The sequence below is a fragment of the Rhopalosiphum padi genome, chromosome 4, assembly GCF_020882245.1.
Source record: "Rhopalosiphum padi isolate XX-2018 chromosome 4, ASM2088224v1, whole genome shotgun sequence".
In the NCBI taxonomy this organism is placed as follows: domain Eukaryota; kingdom Metazoa; phylum Arthropoda; class Insecta; order Hemiptera; family Aphididae; genus Rhopalosiphum; species Rhopalosiphum padi.
In genome coordinates, this window is record NC_083600.1 from 11512088 (window position 1) to 11535813 (window position 23726).

Sequence of the window (23726 nt, forward strand, 5' to 3'; positions counted from 1 at the left end):
TTATTCCTTAGGCTTAGAAATTAAGGCAAGTGACCAATTTGTCTCTTGTCATTACTGGAATAAAATTAATTCATCGTAAAACCACATTGATTTGTCATAAGCATTTTACGTGCGAGGTTGACGAAATTGAATGTTTAAATCTAAAATAATGTTTCTCATCAAACGATTTGTCATTTGTATTGATCGTATGAAACACGACGCCATAATGTATATTATTATTTTCTAAGCAATTTTCAAAATATTTAAACTAACCTAACATCTTCAATACATCCTTAATATTCTACATTTAAATATTAATAACAATAAATATTATTATTATTATTATAAAAAATTATATAATACTAATATTGTATTATAATAATTAATAAAATAAGTAGATATAATTTATGTGGAATGAATACGTTTAACTAACTATACTACCAATAGAAAAATAAATAATAAAATAGCTTTAGAAATAGTGATTGACCGCTGTCTATAGACTCGGAATTATTTATTGCATATTATACAGATAACGATTTATTATTGAATTAAAATTTAACATTTATAATTTATCCATTTCAGTCAACAGTGACAAACTCAATGACAAGGTATAGTCGAAACACTCGAAACTACCAACTAAATGTACTTATACAGTTGACCATCTTTCTCGTTTTTGCATATTATATAGGTATTAGGTAATGTAAAACAATAGTATATTATTCGTATGTATTAAAAAATTGTTAAAACACTTAATAAAATAGACAAACGTATTAACTGATATATAAGGATATTTTATTTGTTTATCTATGGGAACATTATGTTAATAAAAATTGTTTACATGTTTTAAATTGCTAAAATTTCCTAATACACTAGAAATATTATCATTTACAACTTTTTTATTTATAATTTTTTTATAAGAATACAATATGTACAGGATACGTAATGCATAATAAAAATGCATATATCATATGATAGTTTAGTTATGGCGGGTAATGATATTAATTATATTATTATCGTTTAAAGTTTAAACGAATCATTTAAATGAATGGACCTTGATGTTTATATTACGATTACGAATGCACCTATTGCACTAATAACTTACTGATTACTCGAAACATTTTGCGAGCTCAAAATAAATTTATTAAACATTAATATTTTTGAACTTTGTGACAAACCTATAACTTGAAAAATTTAATTAATATAATATAACTATATGTCCGGCATTCATTAATCAGTCGCTTAATGACTCATTTATTATCATATATTATTTTAAATGGTGTTGCTAAATGCTAATATTAAATGTTAGGAAAATTAAAATATTTTAATTTTAGGGGTTCAGTGAATGATGTTACACCGAAAAACGTATAATAACATCCATAAAAATCAGAATCACGTCTCTTCGATATCTAAGTATATATTATATAATAATTATTATTTATTATAGTAGTAGATATCATGGTTTATAATTATAGTAAATAGTAACACTAAATATTAGGACTAGATGATCTTTAATAATTTCATCCAGGGGTTTTTTTTTACTGTACTTATACTAGTTATATTCATGTCTCATAAAACATGGCATTACATTATTTTTGCATGGGCATTAACAAACATGTTTTTTGAATTACACCCCTTCCTCTTATAGATTTTCAATAACAATTGTCTTAAAATTTTTAAAAATTGTTGGTTAAAACTCGAGAATGAATAAAAAAAATCATAAGATTGGTATAAATCATACAAAATTACAAGTAATTCCGTACAAATATGCTTAAAAGCCTATAGCATTAAAATAAATAAATACCTACATTATTTATAATGTGAATTATAACAAAAATGTAATGTTTTTTCACTATTATTCGTATTTTGTTTCATTTATTGCTATTTTTTTCACGGAACTTCCATGCGATTTTGTGTGATGATTTATACTGGTTACCTAATGGTTTGTATAATTTTTAACTTAACTACTCTAGCGATCACTCAATTTTAATTTTTTTTTTTTTTTATTATTCTTTCTTTATATCTTTAATGGTCCCACGGATAAAGTTCGTTTATAGAAAAAAACTTTGAGTTTTCAAAAATAAGTGTACTATATAAAGCCATTTATGTAGTAAAAGAAAAACCTAATCAATCTAAAAGTCATTTGCCCAAAATATTAAGTGTCACCTATTTAGTAAATAAATCGCGATCACACTGCAGTAGGTATATCAGTATTATCAGTGCTATGATTATATTATATTCGAAAAATTAATAATATTCTTAAATTCGATAATATTAAAAATGTATGATGATCCTTTCGTATTATTTATTATTTTGTACAGTGATCCGCCAATTACTATGCTGCTCACCCACCGGCCTCTTTTGTTCTTTAGATTTTAATATGAGCATATAATAATATGATGCGTTTATTAAAATATATATTTATAATGCTTTACCGCTATACGATTTGCAATTAATTTTTAACACTTTCCCCGTATTTCACCGAAACTAAATTTTCATATTGTTCACAACCATTATCATAATATTATAATCATATTATAATACGTTATTGCAAGCAATATCAAAACGTGAAACAATATATTCGTGCGTCACATCCTATCATACACTTAATAGATTTATTCAATTATAATATTATTGTTATTATTATATTGCGCACCTATATAGCTATACACAGTACACACAATATTGTTGTTGTAATATTACTGTACAATATATCTATATCTATAGCTATACCCAAATACCCTATTATAATACACAATCTGATAGTATAAATTTCGTTTCCTACACCGCCGACTCCCATTAATATACGCAAATATACGGTGGAGCACGCGCGTTATGATAACTAATCAATTATTCGACTAGTATAAGCCGAGAGGGCGCGGTGATGGGTATCGGAGATAATGTATGCTCACGAGAGATACTTATATACATACACACGTATTTATATACAAGCATAGAGAGACACTGAATGCATATAAAGTATGCAGAATAACGTATAATACGACACGAATTACCGTCTGAAAAGTCGAGCAAAACGCGACATTAGCGAGAATGACTAAAGTGTCACCTATAATATAATATACATCATGTATTATATATACTCGCCGCCTAATTGTCCGTGTACTTATTACGATGTGTACGATAATGCGAAAAAGTATAGTATAATTATTGTACCAGGTAATAGGTATAATAGGTATGTATAATATTTTAATTACGCGCTCACAATATTTATGAATGTCGATATATAAATTTGTTATTTTAAGCGTATATACAATATTTATATTAGCTCTCCGCGGGCGCGCGACGACCACGCCATATAATAATAATTTAACGATGACACGCCGCGGTGCCACTACGGCAAACCTAATATTTTAAACCACGCCGAAAAAGGTGTGGTCCCGATTCGCGAAAAAGAAGAGGAAAAAAAAGTAAAATAAAAACCTATTGAAAAATATTGATTCCGGGCGCCCGCGAGAGAGAGATACTGCGGCCTTGGCCGGCGTGTCTCTTTGGCGCGCGCACGCGAGACCTCACGCCAACCGATATATAATAATGTATATATTGTATAATATAGTCTGTATAGGTATGTCGTTTTCGCACCAAGCACGGCTATCTGCAGGTCGACAAAACCAATACCGTGCAAAGTTCATCTCTCACGAAATCGGTCAAGTTCGTTATAAAAATACTGCTGCGGGTACACGGCCGAGGCGGTGTCGCGTCGACGCGCGCGTGCCGTATATTATAATATTATGTTATATGCACGCCGTGGGTGCGGACACAGTATAAAATACAATATTATTATAATATATAATGTATTATATAATACTATAAAATACGTCAAAAAACGATTACGTCGAATTTTTGAGGAGGTTCGAACGGCACGTAAGGTATATTTTTTCGGGAGTACTTTGGAAATATCACTGAAAGGCCGATCCCGCGTGTACACGTTATATATATATATATATATATACCTACCAGGGTTTCCGCCCTCCGCGGTCACCGTTACACGCATCACTCAAGTGATATCGGGTACCTTTATACATACATATATATATATATGCGCGTGTGAGCAGAAGAAGGTCGACATCATGACATGTGTACACCATACTATATATATATATATAGGTGTACCTATATATATGCAAGCGGTTGTGTCATCGGTTAGGCGCGGGCGGAGGATATAAAAAATAAATATATAAATTTCGAGCAGACCGTATTATGATATAGTCGCGCACTATACGCGCGTGATGCATCCATTGTATAAGACCCTGTCAAGGCTAAACGCGACCGACGACGGTTGTGGGTGTGTGCAGTACCCACACACACACACACACACACACACACACACACACACACGTATGATGTATACATAACAGTCGCATATATATATACATATATATATTGGTATACGTAACGTATAATAATAATACGTTGTGGCATTGACGATAACCGTCACGCACGCACACACGGTGTATACGATTTATACGCATTTTAATACACGTATACGTATAATAATGATATGATGTATATATATATATGTGTGTGTGTATAAACGCTAAAATAAAACCGAGACGAACTAGGTTAATCAATAGGCGCGCGCGCGCCGTGCGGTGACATCGGGACGACCGCGACGGTGGCTATCGATGGTCGCGCACTATACGGCGCGGTCCGCATCATCGATGGTTGCGCGGCCCGCACACATCGATAGTGGCGCTTGACGCCGCTGCTGCGGGGGTCGAACGCGCTCGCGGCGGCGCGCGTCACGCCGCCGCGCTAAAAATATACAATCGCGCCGACGACGAGGCGTTTCGGTACCGCGCACGCACATCGATCATTTGCCACCACCGCCGCCGCCGCCGCCGCCACCGCCGTGCTACCGTTTTCGCCGTCGACGGCGCGGCCGCCGCTTGCAGTGCGACTACGAGTTGTGTGCATAATAATAATAATAATAATAATAATAGTAATAGTAATAATAATAATAATAATATCTTTAGGCGACGGAGAGAGACGTCCTACTCTCGATCCCCGACGACACCGCCGGACAAAACTAACCGAATACGGGACAAGACCCGCTGCGTGCGTACGCCGACGGACGGACATCGGCGCGCCGGACGGACGATTGGCGGCGGTGCAACAGGAGACGACGGCGGCGGCGGGAAACGGACATGTTATGCGGCCCGGTAGTCGGGACGACGGTGCAGCAGGCGAGTGTTCGTCGTGTTCGTCGTTAATAACGTCATGTACGCGTCATCGTCGGCCGACAAGTACGGCACCGGCAGGACCGCGACCGCCAAGTCGTACCATCACCATCACCTCCATCACCTACATCACCACCACGTCGGCACGTCGTCGTCTTCGTCGTCTTCGTCGTCGTCGTACGCGTTGTCGTCCGAGCTGAGCGCCGACCGGCGGTCCAGGGCTTACAGCAGCGCGCCGAGACAGGTGACGCCGGTCCGGTCGACCGCGTCCTCCAGGTTGACGGACATCAACGGTAATATCCGATCGCTGAGCTTGAGCAAGAGCCTGTCGCCGGCGTCGTCATTAGGTTCTGCCCGAGGGGAAATCGGCGGAAAGACCACACTGCTGCAGCTAGGCAACGACAATAAACGGTATGACGCAACGAAAAAACGTTTGGACGCGTTCTACAACAGCAGATCGCCGTCGTCGTTGCTGAACAAATCGTACAATTACAAGTCCGGCAACTTGTCGTACTTCGAAAAGTACAACAAACAGCAGTACCAGCAAGACTCCCCTCCGCCCAACGAACCGTTACAGCAATCCAAATATGTCAACATGAACAGGACAAACTACGGCGGCATCACTGACAACGGAGCGGTGCATCCGGAGTCGTCGTCGTCGTCATCGGCGTACAGGTCGGTGGCCGATTCGAAAAAGGGGGTGGTCGGCATCCGGAACATAGGGAACACGTGTTACATGAACTCGGTGCTACAGTGCCTAAGCAACACCAAGAGGCTGACGGACAGCGTACTGGACGACGTGGACGGGGCCGACGGCAAGCTGATCCGGGTGTACCGAGACCTCCTGTCCCGGATCTGGACCGCCGCCGACAGCCATCCGGTGGACACCACCGCGTTTAAATCGGCGTTCCAGCGGTTGTCCCCGCGGTTTGCCGGCTACGAGCAGCAGGACGCCCAGGAGTTCCTGCGGCTGTTGCTCGACCGACTGCACATGGACGTCAACAGGGTGAAGGTCAAGCCCCGCGCCATGCCGGACGTGGACGAAACGCTCAAGGACAACGCGCTGGCCATCGAGTTCTGGCAGAGGTACCTAGCCACGGACAACAGTACCGTGGTCGACCTGTTCGCCGGACAGCTCAAGTCCACGCTCGAGTGTTCTACGTGTGGCCACAAGAGTATCACATTCGAGGTACGTGTACGAGTATACCAAGGTTGTTAGCCGATGCGCATTATAATATTATAATATTACGCATATGTAATATGTATATATATTGTATCAGCATTATACGTACGACTGTGGCGCGGCTACGATGTGATGATTAAATTGTAAATTTAAAAAAAATTGACCCCAATCCGAGCGCGCGAGATTAAAAATACGCTATACGCGCGCACACATTCCTCTGGCAACGGTCCCAGGCCGCCGGCGCCAAGTTGCGTAACGCTATATGAACGTATATAATATGGCCTTTTTTTTAAAAATATTTTTTTCTCTCCCGATATTATACTGTGCTGCGTTGCAGGCGTAACTGAGAAGCCCCAACTTCCTCCATGCCCACTCCCTAAAAAGCATTTCTAACCCGCCCTGCCGTAAAGGAATGCGTTAACTACAAGGCTATATACCTATATTACCTATATTACCTACATAAAAAACTGGAGAAACCAGAGCTGTTACATAGCTTATGTATTATAAAAGCCGTTGTTGTATGTTAACCGTATACAGGTGTTTTGGGACGTGTCGTTGCCACTGCCGTCCAGCGGCTCGGCTAACATAGTGTCCATCAACGACCTGCTGCACAACTTCACGCAGGAAGAGGTGTTGGACTTCCGCGAACGGCCCCGGTGCAGCGTGTGCAAGGTGGACAGAAAGATGTTCAAGTCGTACCGGTTCCAGCGGTTGCCCAGGTACCTGGTGCTGCACCTCAAGCGTTTCCAGGGAACGCAATCGTACAAGAAGATCACGTCGCTGGTGGCGTTCCCGTCCGTGTCACTGGACATGAGCCCGTACGTGTCCGGCACGGCCCGGAGCATACAGCCGCAAGGCTGCAAGTACAACCTGTACGCGGTGTCCAACCACACGGGCACGCCGATCGCCGGACACTACACCGCCATGTGCAAGCACCCGGTCACCGGTGACTGGAACTTCTTCAACGACAGTTCCGTCTCCCGGATTACGTCGTCCGCGAAACTCATAAGCAACGAGGCGTATATACTGTTTTACGAGGCCGCGAATTATTAATTAGCCGATGAAATCAGGTTTATAAATTGTTCTTTTTATTTAATTTTTTTTTTTTTTCTTGATATCCGTCCATGGATCGAGGCTTGATGACATGACACCATGCATATACTTATTATGTATATCAATAAGTACTTACCTTTATCATTTTATTATATACCTACCTAACTGTTTTCGCGAACGACCTTTCAATTTTGTACGAAACTTTGCTATACACCATACTTGCATGTACGTTAGAGTACAATAATATGAATTTATTATTTACCTATACGCGTAATTGGTAGCAGCAGTGTTGAAGTGTACGACTAGTGAAAAATATCGGGGAATACGATGGGAGGTGGACACGAGAGGGGAAAGGTTTACCAAGGTTTTATTATAATGGATACCTATATATATATTTAAATATAGCCAATAGCCGCATATAGGTTATAGGTAATATAGGTGTACCTACTGTGTACAACACGTGTTTTATGATCAAGTCAATATATAATGTTAAGTCTAACGTGATATATTATATTTATAATGTATTCTATAATAATATATTCGATGGTGTACATTCAATTTTCTTTTGATATGGAGGGGGGTGGATTAAATTATATACTCATTATATCGGAGTCCTTCATCCAACGCAATAAGTTCTATCAAAGACCATGTTAAAATATTCAGAGTTCATACATAATATTTTTAATAGTACTTTAATTAGAAAATTGAAATCAACTCATACAAAATAATTAAACAAAAATATATAGGAATTGAATATTTTATATTATTCTATTACAAAAAAAAATTCAAACATATTTCACACTTTGTTTGATATTTCCATAAAATCTTTGTCTGCAGCTAATATGGATAGTATCTATAACCTAAGCCTTTAAATCTTCCCTGTTTAAAAAAAAGTAAGCTATACACAAATTATAAAATGTCTTTACCTTTTGGATTATTATTGTTGTACGATAAAATATCATGACACTCGGCGTTCGTATATATTTACGTTTATATAAATAAACAATAAATAAGGAATTCAATTAAGAATTATAATAATATTCCGATTCCAGTATGCTGCACTCAGCTACAAAAATAGAAACATCTAGTCCATAAAGGGCACAACTCAAAGATAATTTACTAATATCTAATGATAAATAATATTTAATATCTACACAAAAATAATTTTTATATCAACAACATGTATTTATTTTTATACCTCATCGACCGAAAAATTAATGTATATTTTGTTATTCTATCATAGTTGACAAATGTTAAATTTTAAACACGTGTTACAACTGTGAACTGTTACAAGTACTTTTCATTCTAATCATTTTAATACTGAATTGTTAATGTCCTCGGGGGAGGGGGATTTACCCCGAAATTCCTCCCCTATTTGTACGCCACTGAATATATTTATATTTAGTACATTATAATTTATAATACATAAAAATGTACTTATATAGATACATATTACATACTGCATAATAATTAATGTAGGCATTATATAATCAGGGTACGGTAAAGATAAAATTGTGACATTTATGTTGTACAAACTACTAAGTTCGGTCGAATGTAGTGCTCATTGGTGCAATTATAGGATCGAATTTCTGTAGGGGGATTTCTGGCATGGGGAAAGAGGAAATAGTCCCTAAAAAAATTAATACAAGCTACAAGCGATGGAATAGTAAGGTGTATAAAAAAATGTCTCATCAATTCTTTAAAACTGTAAATATATTTATTTTTTTTGTGTGTGCGGAGTCAGCTCTCTTAGTTATACCTTATACCAATAATATGTTATGGTATTGAGACTTGAGAGAGTCATAATAATTACTCGTTCGATTCGATTCATGCATACACGAGCTCAGTTAGTTACATACCAATTCAATTTTATAAGTAATATAATATACTATTATAGTTAAAATCGGTAATACGATTGACTAAAAAACCTTAATTTGTTACCAGTGATTGATTAAGAGGTACCTATGATATAATGTAGGGATGAGCAACTCAAAGTTAATATAGAACCTCTATAGAGGGTCAATTTTTAGAACTTTAAAATCTAACGGACCAGAGAGTATAGAAAGCAAAAAAAAAGGTCAAATTTACTTTTTGTATTTATTTATTATTTACACGTATTAATATTGAATACATTGTTCTAAATACAGATAAACATTAAAATTGTATAAAGTAATAAGACAATGTAGATGTATGTGTGCTGATGTGCCCCACAGGCTGCCAGTTGCCCATCTCTGATATAATAGGTATATCAAATAATAACAATAATAAAAATTGAATTTCCTAATGACGAATTGTAAGGAAATAAAATTGTGAATCAGACATTTTTAAATCCTCATGAATTGATCATCAAACCATTGTTTACTTTTTGTCTTAAGATTTGTTTTCTAGGGACACTTGACTATAATAAAAATTATATCATGCTGATATTATTTTAATAGCTTCAAAAGACATAATTGTCATTTACGAGTATTTAAAATTGATTATTTAGAAATATTTTACTGTATCTCCTACTTTAACCTGGCATCTTATACTATTTTATAAAATGTTCAAGTGTTTCAACTTTCAACAAATATTTATTTTTCATCTTTTTCACTTACACCATTTCAAAAAACACATTAAGGTACAATATTAATAAAGCCTATAAAATGGGATAGGCTAAAAGTTAAATGTAACTACTTTTAAAAACAATATTATTTTTATTTTTACCCATAGGTAATTATTTATTTATATTTTTTCTTGTGTAATTAATTTTAAATTAACAACAAATTTAATTTTGTTCTGCTTGAATAAAATGATTAATATTATTGGCAACTTATAAGAAATATTTGTTAAACTTTATGTAGGGTTACTTTAGCTTATATGAATAAAATATATAGTATATACTTATATTATATTGACAGTTTAATTTATACAATTTTATCAAAAGTTAACTTTGTTTTGCACTAATTAAAAGTTTTTTCTACAATATATTATGTAAAAAGTTAAAATTATTAATGGAGACTTAATACTTTTATCATATTAGTGTCTATAATTGTGTACATATGATTTATAAACATTTGTTATTTTTCTTGTTCCTTAGTAACTTATTAAAACAGTTTATTTATTGTTGATTGTTGATTATTATATTTTATTTATTTACTTATGGAACAAATAAATTATATTTTTAATCAATATTGTGGCTGAAACCTGAATTATAAATGAGCATATAAATTATTAAATGTAAATAAATGATATTATTATACTCAGTTAACAATAATAATATAATACTATAGAAGTAAATTTAATACATTAACAGCAATACCACATATGACTTATCTGTAAATTTATCAAAAAACATAATATTTTGGTATCAAATTATTGTTTATAAATTTGTATTGTTCTCTAATTGTATCAAACATATCTCATATGTATATGTGATTATATGTATTTGCATAGTTTTAAATAGGATCCATAAAAAATTATAAAAATATAACAAGAAATTGTCATTAGTGTAAAGTTATTTTATTTTTTTATGAAAATAAACAAGTGGTCATGTTACTTTAATAAATATAAATCAAAATACTTTTAGAAAGTAAAAAAAAATATATTTGAAATTTTGCTATAAAATACAAAACTTTATAAACTAATTTAATATTAAGCAAATACAATATTCATATATTAATAATTATAATTTATAATTAATGAATAACATAAAATATTGTGTTATTTAATGAATTTTACATAAGGTCATGTTAAGCATATTTTGTTATCATAGGAGCAATTGTGAGTTTGGGATCCATAGCAAGAGGTTTTCGCAATTCCATAGCAGCATGGGATAATTGTAATGCACATTCTGGATGAGTACCGTTGGGTAAATTGCTGCATTCTATATCCAACAAGTCAGCAATACTGGTTAATAAGTCATTGAAGCTGTAAGCGATTGCAGCTTTTCGAATTCGATTTAATTCCTAAACAAAAATTTATTGAAAACAAATAAAATATATTTTAATTTTTACTTTTTTTATTTACCTTATAAAAACTTGGAATTTTATCTGGCATTTTCCTTGCTTGTCTTAAAATTTTCTGAATATCTGCTTGAAGACCAGCTTCTTTAATCCACACCAATTGAGATTGGTTGTAACTACGTTTATCAGGAGTTTTAATTGGTTGTGTTTCATCAACATCTGCGATATTAAATAAAATATGAACTATAATAATATGTAACAATTACATGAAATGTAATAATACCTGATTTACATAATTCTGTAGGTGATAATGTAAGATTTCGTATATCGCCTAACCAAGGAATAGCATTTGTACCAGGTTCAAGAATAATTAACATTAAATTTGATTTTTTTTTATTGTCTGCCCAACTAACTAATAATCCATACCAATTAGAACTTAATTGACAAACAGCTGTCATATTTTCTACCTATAAATGTTTGTATTCATTATTTAAATTGATTAAGATAAAATAATATATACATTAATACAAATGTATTTACTTTTAAAGCTCCATGTAATAACACACAGAATGAGGGAGTTTTTGCAGATGCTTCATTAGTCTCTGTGGATTCATCTAAAATTCGTTGAGGTAAAACAAGATGACGGGATAAAGTTGCTGGACATTCTACTTTTGAGGACTCTAGAAATCCAATTATATTTAGTTCACTTGAAATGCAACAAGTCATTATTTCAAAATCCGCAGCTTTTGTGTAAGACTAAGATATTCAAATACATTTTTTTAATTAAATGGTAAATGAAAAAAAAAATGTTATATTACCATAGGAGGGGGAATCAAATGAACATCTGACTTTAAATTCCCACATCGTAATACGGCACTGTAAGGTACATATGTTTCTTTAGCAATTTTTTCAAAAACTTTAGCAACAGACAATGGAGTTAAAGGTAATTCAGGTGAAGTTATGTAACCAAGACCATTTGGAAGTTTGTTAGAGTCATAATTATTTTTGTAAAGTGATGAAACTTGATCCAGGGGAACAACTATTAATTTTCCAGGAAATAGAAATGGAGTCATATCTGGTTTCCGGAGACCTTCATAACAGTTACCATCAGTAATCATAATAACCTAAAATATAATATTTTAAATACTAGAATTAATGAACTTTAATAAATTTTTAATTTTAATTAATGTCTTACTTGACAGGTTACAGAGTTAGACCATTCACTATGGACTAAATAATTAATAGTCTGTATTACAGGTGGATAACATGTGTTGGTCCTAAACTCTAACTGAGTGATTTTTGCTTTAATTAAGTCATAATCACGAGTAAATGAACACAAAACATCACAAGTGGAAGAAAATGTAACCTGTAACATATTAAATAAAAAATAATATAATAGATATTATTTATTGTTTTATTGATTAAATTTTAATTTATATATTAAGAAAATTATTTTACTAAGTTGAAATAAAAACGTAAATTTATCAAAAATAAAGTATTATTCAGACTAAGGATAATTAAATAAAAATAATTCAAGTTTGTGTGGTTCACAAGTAAAGATAAAACAATACAATTATACAATTATGGTATGAATGTTTAATAAAGTTATGTTGATAGTAATGAATAAACTAGTCAAAAATAAATAGTTCTCTAAGATATGAACAAGATATATTATAGTAAGTAACTAAAAATATTAAATATCAATATAATATTATATGTTCATAATTTAATTTAATTATACTATTAGTAATAAAGATTATAATAATACATCCAATTAAACTGCCTTAAGTAATACTTCAGATAAATATTAATAAATATTATGGTTCATTTCACAAAGTCAATATATACTTACAACAGCAACAAACTCTAGTTTGGAGTGTATGGCTAAATAGTCCAGTAAAACATTGACACCGTGTGTGGCCAACTGTAGTAACGTAAAGGACTCTTTGGTATCTTTGATTTTAATATCCCTGAGCATGGATACAGACAGATCGATGGCTATGACGGTGGCCATCGTCTAGGTCGGTCGTAGTCACAATATCTACAAAAGCATACTAAACCCAATCATTATTTTGAGGGTCACATAAAACTCATAATTGCATTTGACAGCAACAATGCAAAACGAATATTTTTTTTTACGTCTTACTAATTTACTTACAAAATGACTGTTATAATATCATACAGTACCAAAACCAAACTGTCCAAACTATCAAGTACCGTCTACTTATTTTGTACTAGCCAAAAAAGTTAAAGGCAATAGTTAATAGTTATTCAAATATTATTTATTATTTATCTATTTTCTATTCAACAGAACTGATTTACGATTCTTATCACACGCATAATAAAAGCAAATAACATGTTATCGCATTTTTGGTTTTGACCTTATCATCGGCGGTTCGGTTAATTCAGTCTGTCTGTTTGTCGTTGACAGAGTCAGTGTCTCGTGTTCGCGTTGGTAACACTACTTGCTTTTGAAACGGCCACGACCGCGCGCACACCGCACCAACGTCTACACTACACCGCCACCGCACGGTCATCGCCACCGGGTATAGCAACACTCCCATGTCATTACCGTTACTACTTTTTTTTTTTACCATGGTCCCTCACACTGACACGTTCTTTGGAACGTAAACAAAACTCAAACCAGTCCGAGACACAACTCGTTGTGCGGCTGTTGTTGTCTGTTTTGGTGCGTTACTCGCGCGTGTGTTACTCGATTTTTCTCTTTCTATTGGTCGGTAGAATTGTTTGGTTTCGGGTTGTCCGTTTTATTTTTAATATTTAAATACGATTTTTCGTGACAATTGTGGACGTTCTGTCGAGTTTTTTCAGTTTTCAAATGTTTTACCGCGCATTTTTAAATTATACACCGTTAATGTTTAATTGTCCACCTGCTCGTCGATCGGTGGATATAATATAATTTTTTTTTTTTGTTCGTGTTTTTGACTGTTTTGAAATAATAAGAACAAGAGCGACACCTGAAGACGATTTCGAGACGGTGAGTTCCAAGTGTTTACTTTTTACATCGTTAGCTGATATTTGGATTAATAAGATTTAATAATGATCATCTATTAAACAAATGTTATAGCCTATAGGTATATTTAATATTGCTTTTTTTGTTTCAACGTGATCCGCGTTTGTAACTTAGTTAGGTCAAGAATATTAGAAACTTATTATTCATTAAAGAATTTCTGAATATGAATACTTAGTAGTAATACGTCATATAACTTAAATAAAAATTACTTTCCGGCTCGTAGTTATTTTAATTTTATACGATTTTATAGTTGTAATTAATATTAGTTTATTAACTGTAGTTTTTGTAAAAAAGAGATCTATACCTATTTCGTATGAAGCCAGTTAAGATAGGAAAAACATATCTACTTTTAATTAAAAGATGAAAAAATGAATTTAATATTAAATTGTATTCTAATAGGTATAATATGGCACAATGTATATTATAATAACTGCATTAATACACATAATAAACATATTATAGAAAAAGAAATTGATATCTGATATTTGAATGTAGTTAAAGTTAAATTAAATCCCCGTTTCGGATAAAATGTATTGTATGATGATTTATCAATATCCGTTTCCGATTGAAATATTTACGCTTTAATCAATATTTAGTGTTATTCAAACCTATTAAACCGGAAATAGCTATGTCTTATTGGTGATTAGAGTCGCTTTAATATATTTTATTGAAACTTAGTGAATGGCACGTATTTTTTTTTAAATATTTGTTCTTAAGTATTAATAATATTGTAGGTATATACATTAAACATTGTTTGTTTTTAATAATATTTTAATTGATATATTGTAAATATTGTATTATATTATTGCCTCAAAAATGTTGATAAGCCTACTGTTAAAATATTTTTATGGTGTAGGTACCTACTTATTAATTTATCGAGTTACACAAACATTAAATGTATAGCTATTGATTATTGTGTAGTGTGCACTTTTTTCATTAAACGCTAGTGTATTATTCAAACAAAAATAAATTAACAATATCGGTTAATATAGGTGCCGAATGTATTAGGTTTAGAACGCTACACCCGTATATATTGTCTCTATTTTACACACACCGATTATGGTAAATCTATCTATCATTCTATCATATCTATTGGATTCTTATTTCAGTCCGGGATTCAGTCTGTATATAGTCAATATTAGAGCCAATTTACAGAACATTGAATTTGTATAGATGAAAATAAACTGAGCCCGAGCAGTTTTTTTAAAAATATTTATTTAAAAAAATTATGTACATTTATAAAATTGATTACTTAAGTAGGTAGGTACTTTTATATTACTTTAAAATTAAAACATGATAAAAATTACTCTGTGCCTATTTCGAGCGTGTAAAGCCGTATTCTCACGGCATATTGCTCTTGTAGTTTGGTATCATAAACGCGCCGGAATGATGACGTTTATCAAAGCTTGCTACTTATAGTTGCGTGGGCCGAGAGGTGATCTTTTAAACACAAGTTAAAGGTACCACGCGATTCATCACATGCGTCCTCGTGACGAGCCGCGAGCTTAGCTGAGCAACCCTGACTCGTCAAGTCACGTGTTGTGGGAACGTCAAGACTTGAGCCGAGACAACATATACAAGTGTAGCGTTTAATGATTTAAGCTGGTAGGACTGGTAGGTAGGCATATTATTTAGGTACGAGATGTCATTAAAATGTATTACAAAACCTCCGCTTAATTTAAAATTTAATTATTTATACCATTTTATTTTGAAATCAAAATGCAATGTGGGTAACTACTAATTAATTTTTTCTACAAAACTAAAATGATTAATATATTTTTTTATTGCAATTACATTGTTTTTTTTTATTAAGTAATTTATTGTATTTCAATAAATTGCCACACAAACTTTTTAAACGCAGTTTACTATATTATTTTATCGATATTAATATTAGAAGTCAAATTTATTGAGGTAATTTAAATTAAGGTTAAGTTTAAGGAAATTTCAGTAATAATTAATAGAGTATTAATGCAAATTAATATAAGAAAATCTCGAAGAAAATATAGACCTCTAAAATTGTATTTTTATCGTACATTGCGCATAATACACTATATACATATATATCCTTAATAACTGATCATCTGAGCTTAATGTTACACTAATTATAAATAGTATTATTGATAATAAGTATTTATAATCAATGTTTAGTGTGTCTACTGTCTACATAGACCAATATTTATTATTTATTTACGCAAGCCCTTGACAATCAATTATATGTATACCGTTTATGCATAATATTAAATACAACAGGTAGGTCATATTAGAAATATTTAAAAAAAATTATTCTTATGATGTAAGTAATGTTTAGCTTAATTTATTGTTAAACGCCAAATGAATATAGCGGTGTAGTAAGTGTATTGGTGTACATATCGGCATATTATCTACATTTTATTACATATAACTAGTAGTTATACATTCTATGTTTTGAAATATTTATAAATAATAATTATCTTACTCTAGACATAAGTACTACTTATTATAAAAATTAGAAAGTTCTGTTTACAAGTTTTAAGCCATTATATTATTAATATACAAATTTTATTTTAAATAAAAATAATTTCATGTAATTATAGAATAATATAAGTCATATTTGTTTTTATCTATTTTTATTTAATTTTAATTGATTGCCCATGTTAAAGCTAAAAGTTTTTATGTAATTTATTTTGGGTTGTATTTTTCAATCTAAGTGAAAATATTCCATGCTATTCACATTAACTATCAATTATTGTCATATTTCAGTTTCTACATGTATTAGGTGTATATAAATTATACAGGTAGGTTACAGGTACCTATAATATAATTTACACACTTGACAAGGACATTTTTTTAATTTGTATTTGTTATCTATTCACATCAAACAGGCTGCCTTTAATATGATATACTTACTCATATTCGTTAAATTGATTTATTTCATTAAAATGTCGCAATAGAAAATGTTTTATAGTGTTGTACAGGCGCCTAATACATAACTTTTGAATTTCCAAGAAAGTATGCATGTACATATGCGCAATTAGTGGGCGCTTAGGGTGTATTAGCACCCCAAATTTTAAAATAATCACCCTCAAATATTTTTTTATAATATCACATTCAGCAGCGATTCAACGCTATGCCCAGAAAATGAAGAGCTTAAGCACGCTCAGTTTTTTGTTATTGAAATTACGCCTATTATCATGTATCAATTTATTAATTTAAAATATTGAATAATTATTGTCTTCGTTATTTAAAATTAATTCATATAATACAAATCATCGAGATATTCTTATTTAAAGTGATTGGTATGTTTCCCTAATATTTCAGTATTTTTTAGTTAATTGGGAACGTCTAAAGTAATGTATTTATAAATATTTTTAGATTATTATATAAATATAGAATAAAATAACTTTAAACTAATAAATAATGTAATGTGTAAAATTATTTTTTCTATATAACCAAGTACATCCATTAGTTTGGTATCTGTTATTTTATTATAGTTTATACGAGTATACGTGAAAAATCATTACATCGTATTGTTGGGGATTTGAAGAACTGTATCTATTGTATTATATTCTCTAGGGTTTAGTGTCTTGGCGCCGTTTTGAAGGACAAAATTACACTGGTTGTCTCCAGAAAGTTGGCGCCATAGATGATATGTGGTCATGTAGGTACGCACCCCCGAGTGGCACCTATATAAGTGTCTGTGGGTATATTATATACATATATATATATAGAACGCGTATTGTATAAATATGTGTATGGAAAAAATATTTTTCAACACAAAATACGGGTGAAAAATAATCTCTCAAGAAATCTTGACATTGCAAATTAACAACTGGTTTAATACGTATGAAGAGAAAAAAAAATTATAAACATAATGTCAGTTAAATCGTTGGGCTCCACGGGGTCTAAGACTGGCGGCCGGAAAAGGAGTGGTTGTAGATCACCCACTGGAACCAGTTCAATAATAATATTTTTTATAAATGTTAGTTTTTCTATACCTATCTATACTACTACTACCTTTAGAATCTTTATATAACCCTTGTTTCATACATTATTTTATATTAGCATCTGATCTTGCTTGTTCTTTGCGTGGTGTGCTGGTGTTTAAATTTAATTATAACATTATTTCCTAAAACGTCATTGGTTACCCTCTCTATCTCTGCGATCTACATTGATTTTCTCAAGTGTTATTATAGATTGATGAAGTACGATTCAGGTTGATACTGATCAATAGATTTTTAATTAATAACAAAATATATGTATTCAAATATAACAAGAAATTGGTAATTGTATAGAAATATAATAGTAACGTGATTGAAGAGTTGTTACCAATGGGTGATTTCTTTATCATGATATTTATGTTGTTTTAAATCATTGTAAACTTTTACATTTACTTACCTATTGTAATAACTTTTGTACAGATTTTAAAAAGTTTTTCAATAAAAAAAATCAACAGCATAGGTAGTGATCACTAATTAATAATCATCATATAAAAATTTATAAGTAAACATTAATTGTTAGTATGAATTATAGATATAGCAGGTTGAAAGGTTAGGTATATACCTATTAATAGTTTATTTATACTACAGATTTATTAGACTTTGCATAGTTGATTATTATTGTATTATTATCTATGAATGCTATTTTTCAATTTATAAAGATATTAGATGTATAAGCGTATATCGAGTTTTATCGAACTCGATAGATTTGTCTTTAGATAAAGAATTTTGTTGGATTATAATTATTTAAAGAAAGATAGTTTCACTTTTAATATCAATAAAGACTTCCCATTAAACAATAATTCAGGCAATCAAATTTTATATTAATTTATAATATTTTAAAAAAAATATTGGGTAATATTTTAAAATTTGTATTGGTTATCAATGTTATCATTATTAAATGTTCATATAACAATGATCTATGATAATGATATATTTTAAACATTTTGAGTTTTTACGTTTTACTAATTATTTAAATTAATAATTACTTATAAGTTATAAGTTAATGTTATTATGTATGTATATATTCTTACCTACCTAAGTAAAAGTTATAGCGTTAAACATTTCGTCTTATTTGCTTTTAAAAGATTTAATTATTAAAATGTTATTAATTAAAATTGGTTTTAAATTTGGAAAAAAAATTTATTGAAGAAAAACCATTGATAGTCCAAAACACATTTATAAAGTGTAATTTGATTCTTTTATACATTTAAAAATATTAGTTTTCATAGTCTTAAAATTTAAATAATAAGTTGTAGGTACCTATACCAACGAACTAAATAATGAAATATCTATTCGTATGTATTATAAATTTATAATATACCTGCAGCCTACTATAAAATAACAGTAATATCGTTTTCTATGACGGGACTATAATTGTGTACAAATTTAAAAATATTAACAAATGTTTTTGTTGATTTAGTGAAACCTGACAAGTAGTGAATATATTTATAATTTATTGTGCATAATATAATTAATTTAATCTTTTTTTTTTTAATAATTATTTAAATTTTTTTATGTAGTTATACATAGTAGATAATGTAATAAATTAAATTTAGGTATAATTAAAGTTTTCATATCTGCAAAAGTACATCATATATATTATATATAATATTTATTTATTTAATTTAATTTCATATACGTATGAATTACTGGGCCTCACTGAGATGACTCGTGTAATCTAATTATAATTAATTTTATTACCTTATATTTTTGTAACGAGTGAGATTTTTGAGTAGATACTAATTTTCCTGTATTTACTATCTAATATTTTCTACCTTAAAATATTTAAATTAATATTGTTTAAAAAAAAAGAATACATTGCGTAATATCATTTTTATGGAACATTATTAGAACTTATTACGTATTATATACTTGACGTATCAAGCATTCAAGTGTCTTATATAGTAGTGATTAACATTCGTGTTGGTCAGTAACCTTCCAATAATCCTTCTGTAATCCGTCTGATACATTAGACAAACGAAAATGTAATCAAATAATAATAGCGTGGGATTACTTTGTCGAAAATTATCTAAAACATTAGTGTATGAATACGTTGACAATAATTACCTTATTAAATTAAAATGTAATATTTATTTTTTAAAGTTATTTCTTTACCAACTTAAATACTTCGTTATTATTATAATACGTGTAGTGTACTATTTACAATATAGAAAACTTACGTTTGTTTAGGAAAACTAATTTTTAGTTGTTAGCTTTAATATTAGAGCTCATATTGAAGTGAATTTATCTATTATTAGAAACGAAGAATATTATCTAGGGCACACAATAGATTTGTATGGATATTTTAATTTTAAAGTGAGCTCTAACTAGGTATGTAAAATATTACTGTTATTTAAAATGCTCATGTAACACTTGCTTTAAAATTAAAATATCAATAAAAGCCTGGAGGTGTTTTAAGTAATATTGAATATTATAACCTTTAAGTTTGATAGGACTTTTTACTTTGGGTAAAATTAAAGAATTCATAAGTAATCATAAATAACTATAAATTTATAACCAAACAAATAAACAATAATTTTTCATTCTAATTTAGGAAATTGTTTAAGTATAAAGTAGCTTATTCACTCGATAATTTAAATTATAATAAATAATACATAGGTTTTAGGTATAGCGACTAACATACTCCACAAATTATAATTTTAATAAGCTAGTATACAATGTCATTCATTATTATTAGAACCTCAATTGTTGTAATTAGTATGTTGTTACCATCTAACTATGATCTATGGCATCATTGTTTTTGTTGCCTTCGCTGACTTACAATTTACAATTTAAAACTACCTATTATAGATAATAGTTTATAAAAGTTGTTTTCCTATACCTCCAAATTTAAGGATAACTTTATTTCAAATATGATAATCTTCCTAATTTTGTTAAGCTGTTTATGATGTAATAAGTACTTTTCATGTATGATTCATATAAAATTGAACAATGAATCATACGCTTTGAAGGGTTGTCGCGTGACTTTTGATTTGCGCTAAATGACTAATAATGCGGTTGGCGGGCGGTATAATATCTGAGTATAAGTTGACCTAGTAATTTAGGGTCACGGATGAGTATATCTACTATATAGACTATATAGTCATACTTATTGACTTACATTGAGAAAACTTAATACCGTAATTTGATTCCTTTTAGGGGAAAGTATTTTTCTGAAGTAATTATGTGTTTTTATTTTTGCACGTGAAATAAATATACACATATATACAATATATATAACATACGAGTATATTGATAATATTATGTAAAATAATGAAATTTGTGATAAATTTTTTAAATTTATTTCAACTTATCGGTATACATTAACAAAATATCATGATTTAAGGTTTTAATTTTTAATTTTGTACATATATAGTAATTTGAATTTGCAATTAAGTTCTTTATAAAAATACACTTCTATTCTGCATAGTACTTCTTGACTGTTTATATAATTGTATTTGTGAACGGTGCCAAAAAAATGTATTGGGTATTTGAACATGATAGATTTATTTCTAAGTACTCGCATTTTCTCGGTAATATGGTTTCCATCAATTCAGAAATAAATTAATAGTTGATTTTTAAAGTGTTAGAACTCTTATTTTTATATTAGGATAACCGACTAAACAAGGTTATACATTTGAACATCGTATTAGAATATATTTTTAGAATAGTGGCATTTAACCATATCAGTTCATTCATATTAATTTTTTATTTTATGTCATAAATTAGGATTTTGAAGGGGTAATAAAATGATAGCTCCGAACCAGTTAGGTTAACTTAGTGTCGTCTTAGCGTACTAGCGATACTTACAGTAAAAATGGTAAAACGTGTCATAAAAAAAATCTAAACCGGTTTGTTGAGAAGTAGAAACTGCCTGCGGGTCGATTGCTTTTTACAGGTCTGATCTCTGATATTTCCAATGTATACACTATAGCCTCTAAAGCTTCCAAGTAGGTACCATTTAGATAATTTATCCGAAGAATATGTATCTAAAATCCTTGAATAACATGTTATTGTCATTAAGCAATCATCAGACTTCTAATAATATCACTGAAATACAAGTACTTAATTGACAACATTTTCTCGCAAAAAAAGTATACTCATAACACAATATTAAAATAAGGATAACTATAAACAAATTAACTATATTAGTGAATTGCTTTTTTGTAATTTAAAATTCAAATATTTAACACTGTTGTATATCGATATCAATCATTACAAAATTTCCTTTTATAGTTAACGAAAACGTTTCTATAACAGTGTTATTAAACTGTTAAATGTTCTGATTATTTAGATTTATACGTTAAGACATTTTTAAAAATAGCGAAAAAATAATATGTACTAAAGAAATATTGTAGGTAGCCGTATTATTTATTATTTTCATTAGGTCATAATATCGATAAGCTGATAATTTACGAGTAAATTTTTTTTTCTATTTACTCATAATAATCTATTCAATTATTGTATTATTTATATATTTAAAACTTATTTTATCTTGCAAAATCATATAACAGTGCTTAAGTAACACAATTTTCGCTTAATATTAAAAAATTAGAAAATACACATTTAAGTAATAAAGAGTAAAAACTAACAGCAAATAGTATTCAATATATATAATATTTAAAACAAATTATTATTATTTACAAGATCTAATTTTTTTTCAATAAAACTAAAAACAAGTATCTTAACTAACTTTTAACAACATACAAACCGTTAATTAAGGTCTATATATTATGCTGGCGTATAAATTACCACGATTTTAACTTGTCCTTAGACATTTCCTATGGAACCGGTTTCGTTGCTGTAGGTTCACAAACACGAGTTCTTTAAAAATACTAATGTCTGTTATACACTTCTGCGCACTAAAAATTAAGAGGTTTCTAGCGGGATTTTTGTCGCCCCATACCGGATAATTATTTCTATTCATAATTTGTTCTCATTATAAATGGTCGATTTAATTCTAAAAATTGATTTCAAATTTGAAACTCAATTGATTTTTTTTTGGTCTAGGGAATCAATGCTTGAAAATATGATTTACCCGTGGATTATAACTGTAATAATTTTGTATTATTGAATTGAAAATAATATAATTTTTAAGATACAAATATTTTTTACGTTTTGAACTAAGATAACATTATTATTGATTTTAAATTCTTATTTATATTTAAACGTTAAATATTGCTAAAAACAATAAAAATAATTGTTTATTTAGAAATTATCAATTAGGTACCTACCTAAAAGAAGTGGATTGCTTGTTTAAAATTAGTTGTGTTATTATTCATCATTTGAATACGAATTATTAATGATTATTTATTTTCAAACTATTTCTGGTTGTTATATTATATTATATGAACCAATTTT

At 30.4% G+C, this 23726-nt stretch overlaps 3 protein-coding genes across 6 annotated transcripts in view; 2 read left to right on the forward strand and 1 right to left on the reverse strand.

Annotated features, from left to right (window-relative positions):
• Positions 1 to 4625: 4625 nt before the first annotated feature.
• On the forward strand, positions 4626 to 11404 carry LOC132929341 (ubiquitin carboxyl-terminal hydrolase 2). Of its 3 annotated transcripts, none has more exons than XM_060994636.1 (3): positions 4626 to 6363; positions 6895 to 7427; positions 11165 to 11404. In XM_060994636.1, exons 1-2 carry the CDS (start codon positions 5215 to 5217, stop codon positions 7408 to 7410), a joined length of 1665 nt encoding a protein of 554 aa, XP_060850619.1. In that variant the 5' UTR covers positions 4626 to 5214; the 3' UTR covers positions 7411 to 7427; positions 11165 to 11404. The 3 variants fall into 3 exon arrangements, with proteins under 3 accessions (XP_060850619.1, XP_060850618.1, XP_060850617.1); XM_060994635.1 differs by lacking the exon at positions 11165 to 11404 and having other exon boundaries at positions 4627 to 4900; positions 4971 to 6363; positions 6895 to 7671; XM_060994634.1 differs by lacking the exon at positions 11165 to 11404 and having other exon boundaries at positions 4627 to 6363; positions 6895 to 7671.
• On the reverse strand, positions 10890 to 13697 carry LOC132929342 (integrator complex subunit 14). The gene is made up of 8 exons (XM_060994637.1): positions 13513 to 13697; positions 13207 to 13408; positions 12550 to 12720; positions 12173 to 12478; positions 11895 to 12110; positions 11638 to 11821; positions 11419 to 11573; positions 10890 to 11357 (listed from the first exon to the last, which is right to left on the reverse strand). The coding sequence occupies exons 2-8, from the start codon at positions 13366 to 13368 to the stop codon at positions 11142 to 11144; spliced, it is 1410 nt and encodes a 469-aa protein (XP_060850620.1). The 5' UTR covers positions 13369 to 13408; positions 13513 to 13697; the 3' UTR covers positions 10890 to 11141.
• A 258-nt stretch (positions 13698 to 13955) lies between these two features.
• Positions 13956 to 23726, forward strand: part of LOC132929340 (semaphorin-1A-like) — a 63099-nt gene continuing 53328 nt past the window's right edge. Inside the window, exon 1 of one of the 2 annotated variants that reach the window (XM_060994633.1) lies at positions 13956 to 14352. The gene's annotated coding sequence lies outside the window, so the exon portion shown is untranslated. The remainder of the gene's footprint in view (positions 14353 to 23726) is intronic. The other variant, XM_060994632.1, reaches the window with a different exon arrangement.

Excerpts from the sequence above, each read along its gene's own strand:
- LOC132929342 (XM_060994637.1), bottom strand. The coding sequence starts at position 13,368 with ATGGCCACCGTCATAGCCATCGATCTGTCTGTATCCATGCTCAGGGAT. Across the intron at positions 12,721-13,206 it reads AACTAGAGTTTGTTGCTGTT|GTTACATTTTCTTCCACTTG; the intron begins GTAAGTATATAT and ends AATATGTTACAG. Across the intron at positions 11,822-11,894 it reads TATTACATGGAGCTTTAAAA|GTAGAAAATATGACAGCTGT; the intron begins GTAAATACATTT and ends AAACATTTATAG.
- LOC132929341 (XM_060994636.1), top strand. The coding sequence starts at position 5,215 with ATGTACGCGTCATCGTCGGCCGACAAGTACGGCACCGGCAGGACCGCG. Across the intron at positions 6,364-6,894 it reads ACAAGAGTATCACATTCGAG|GTGTTTTGGGACGTGTCGTT; the intron begins GTACGTGTACGA and ends AACCGTATACAG.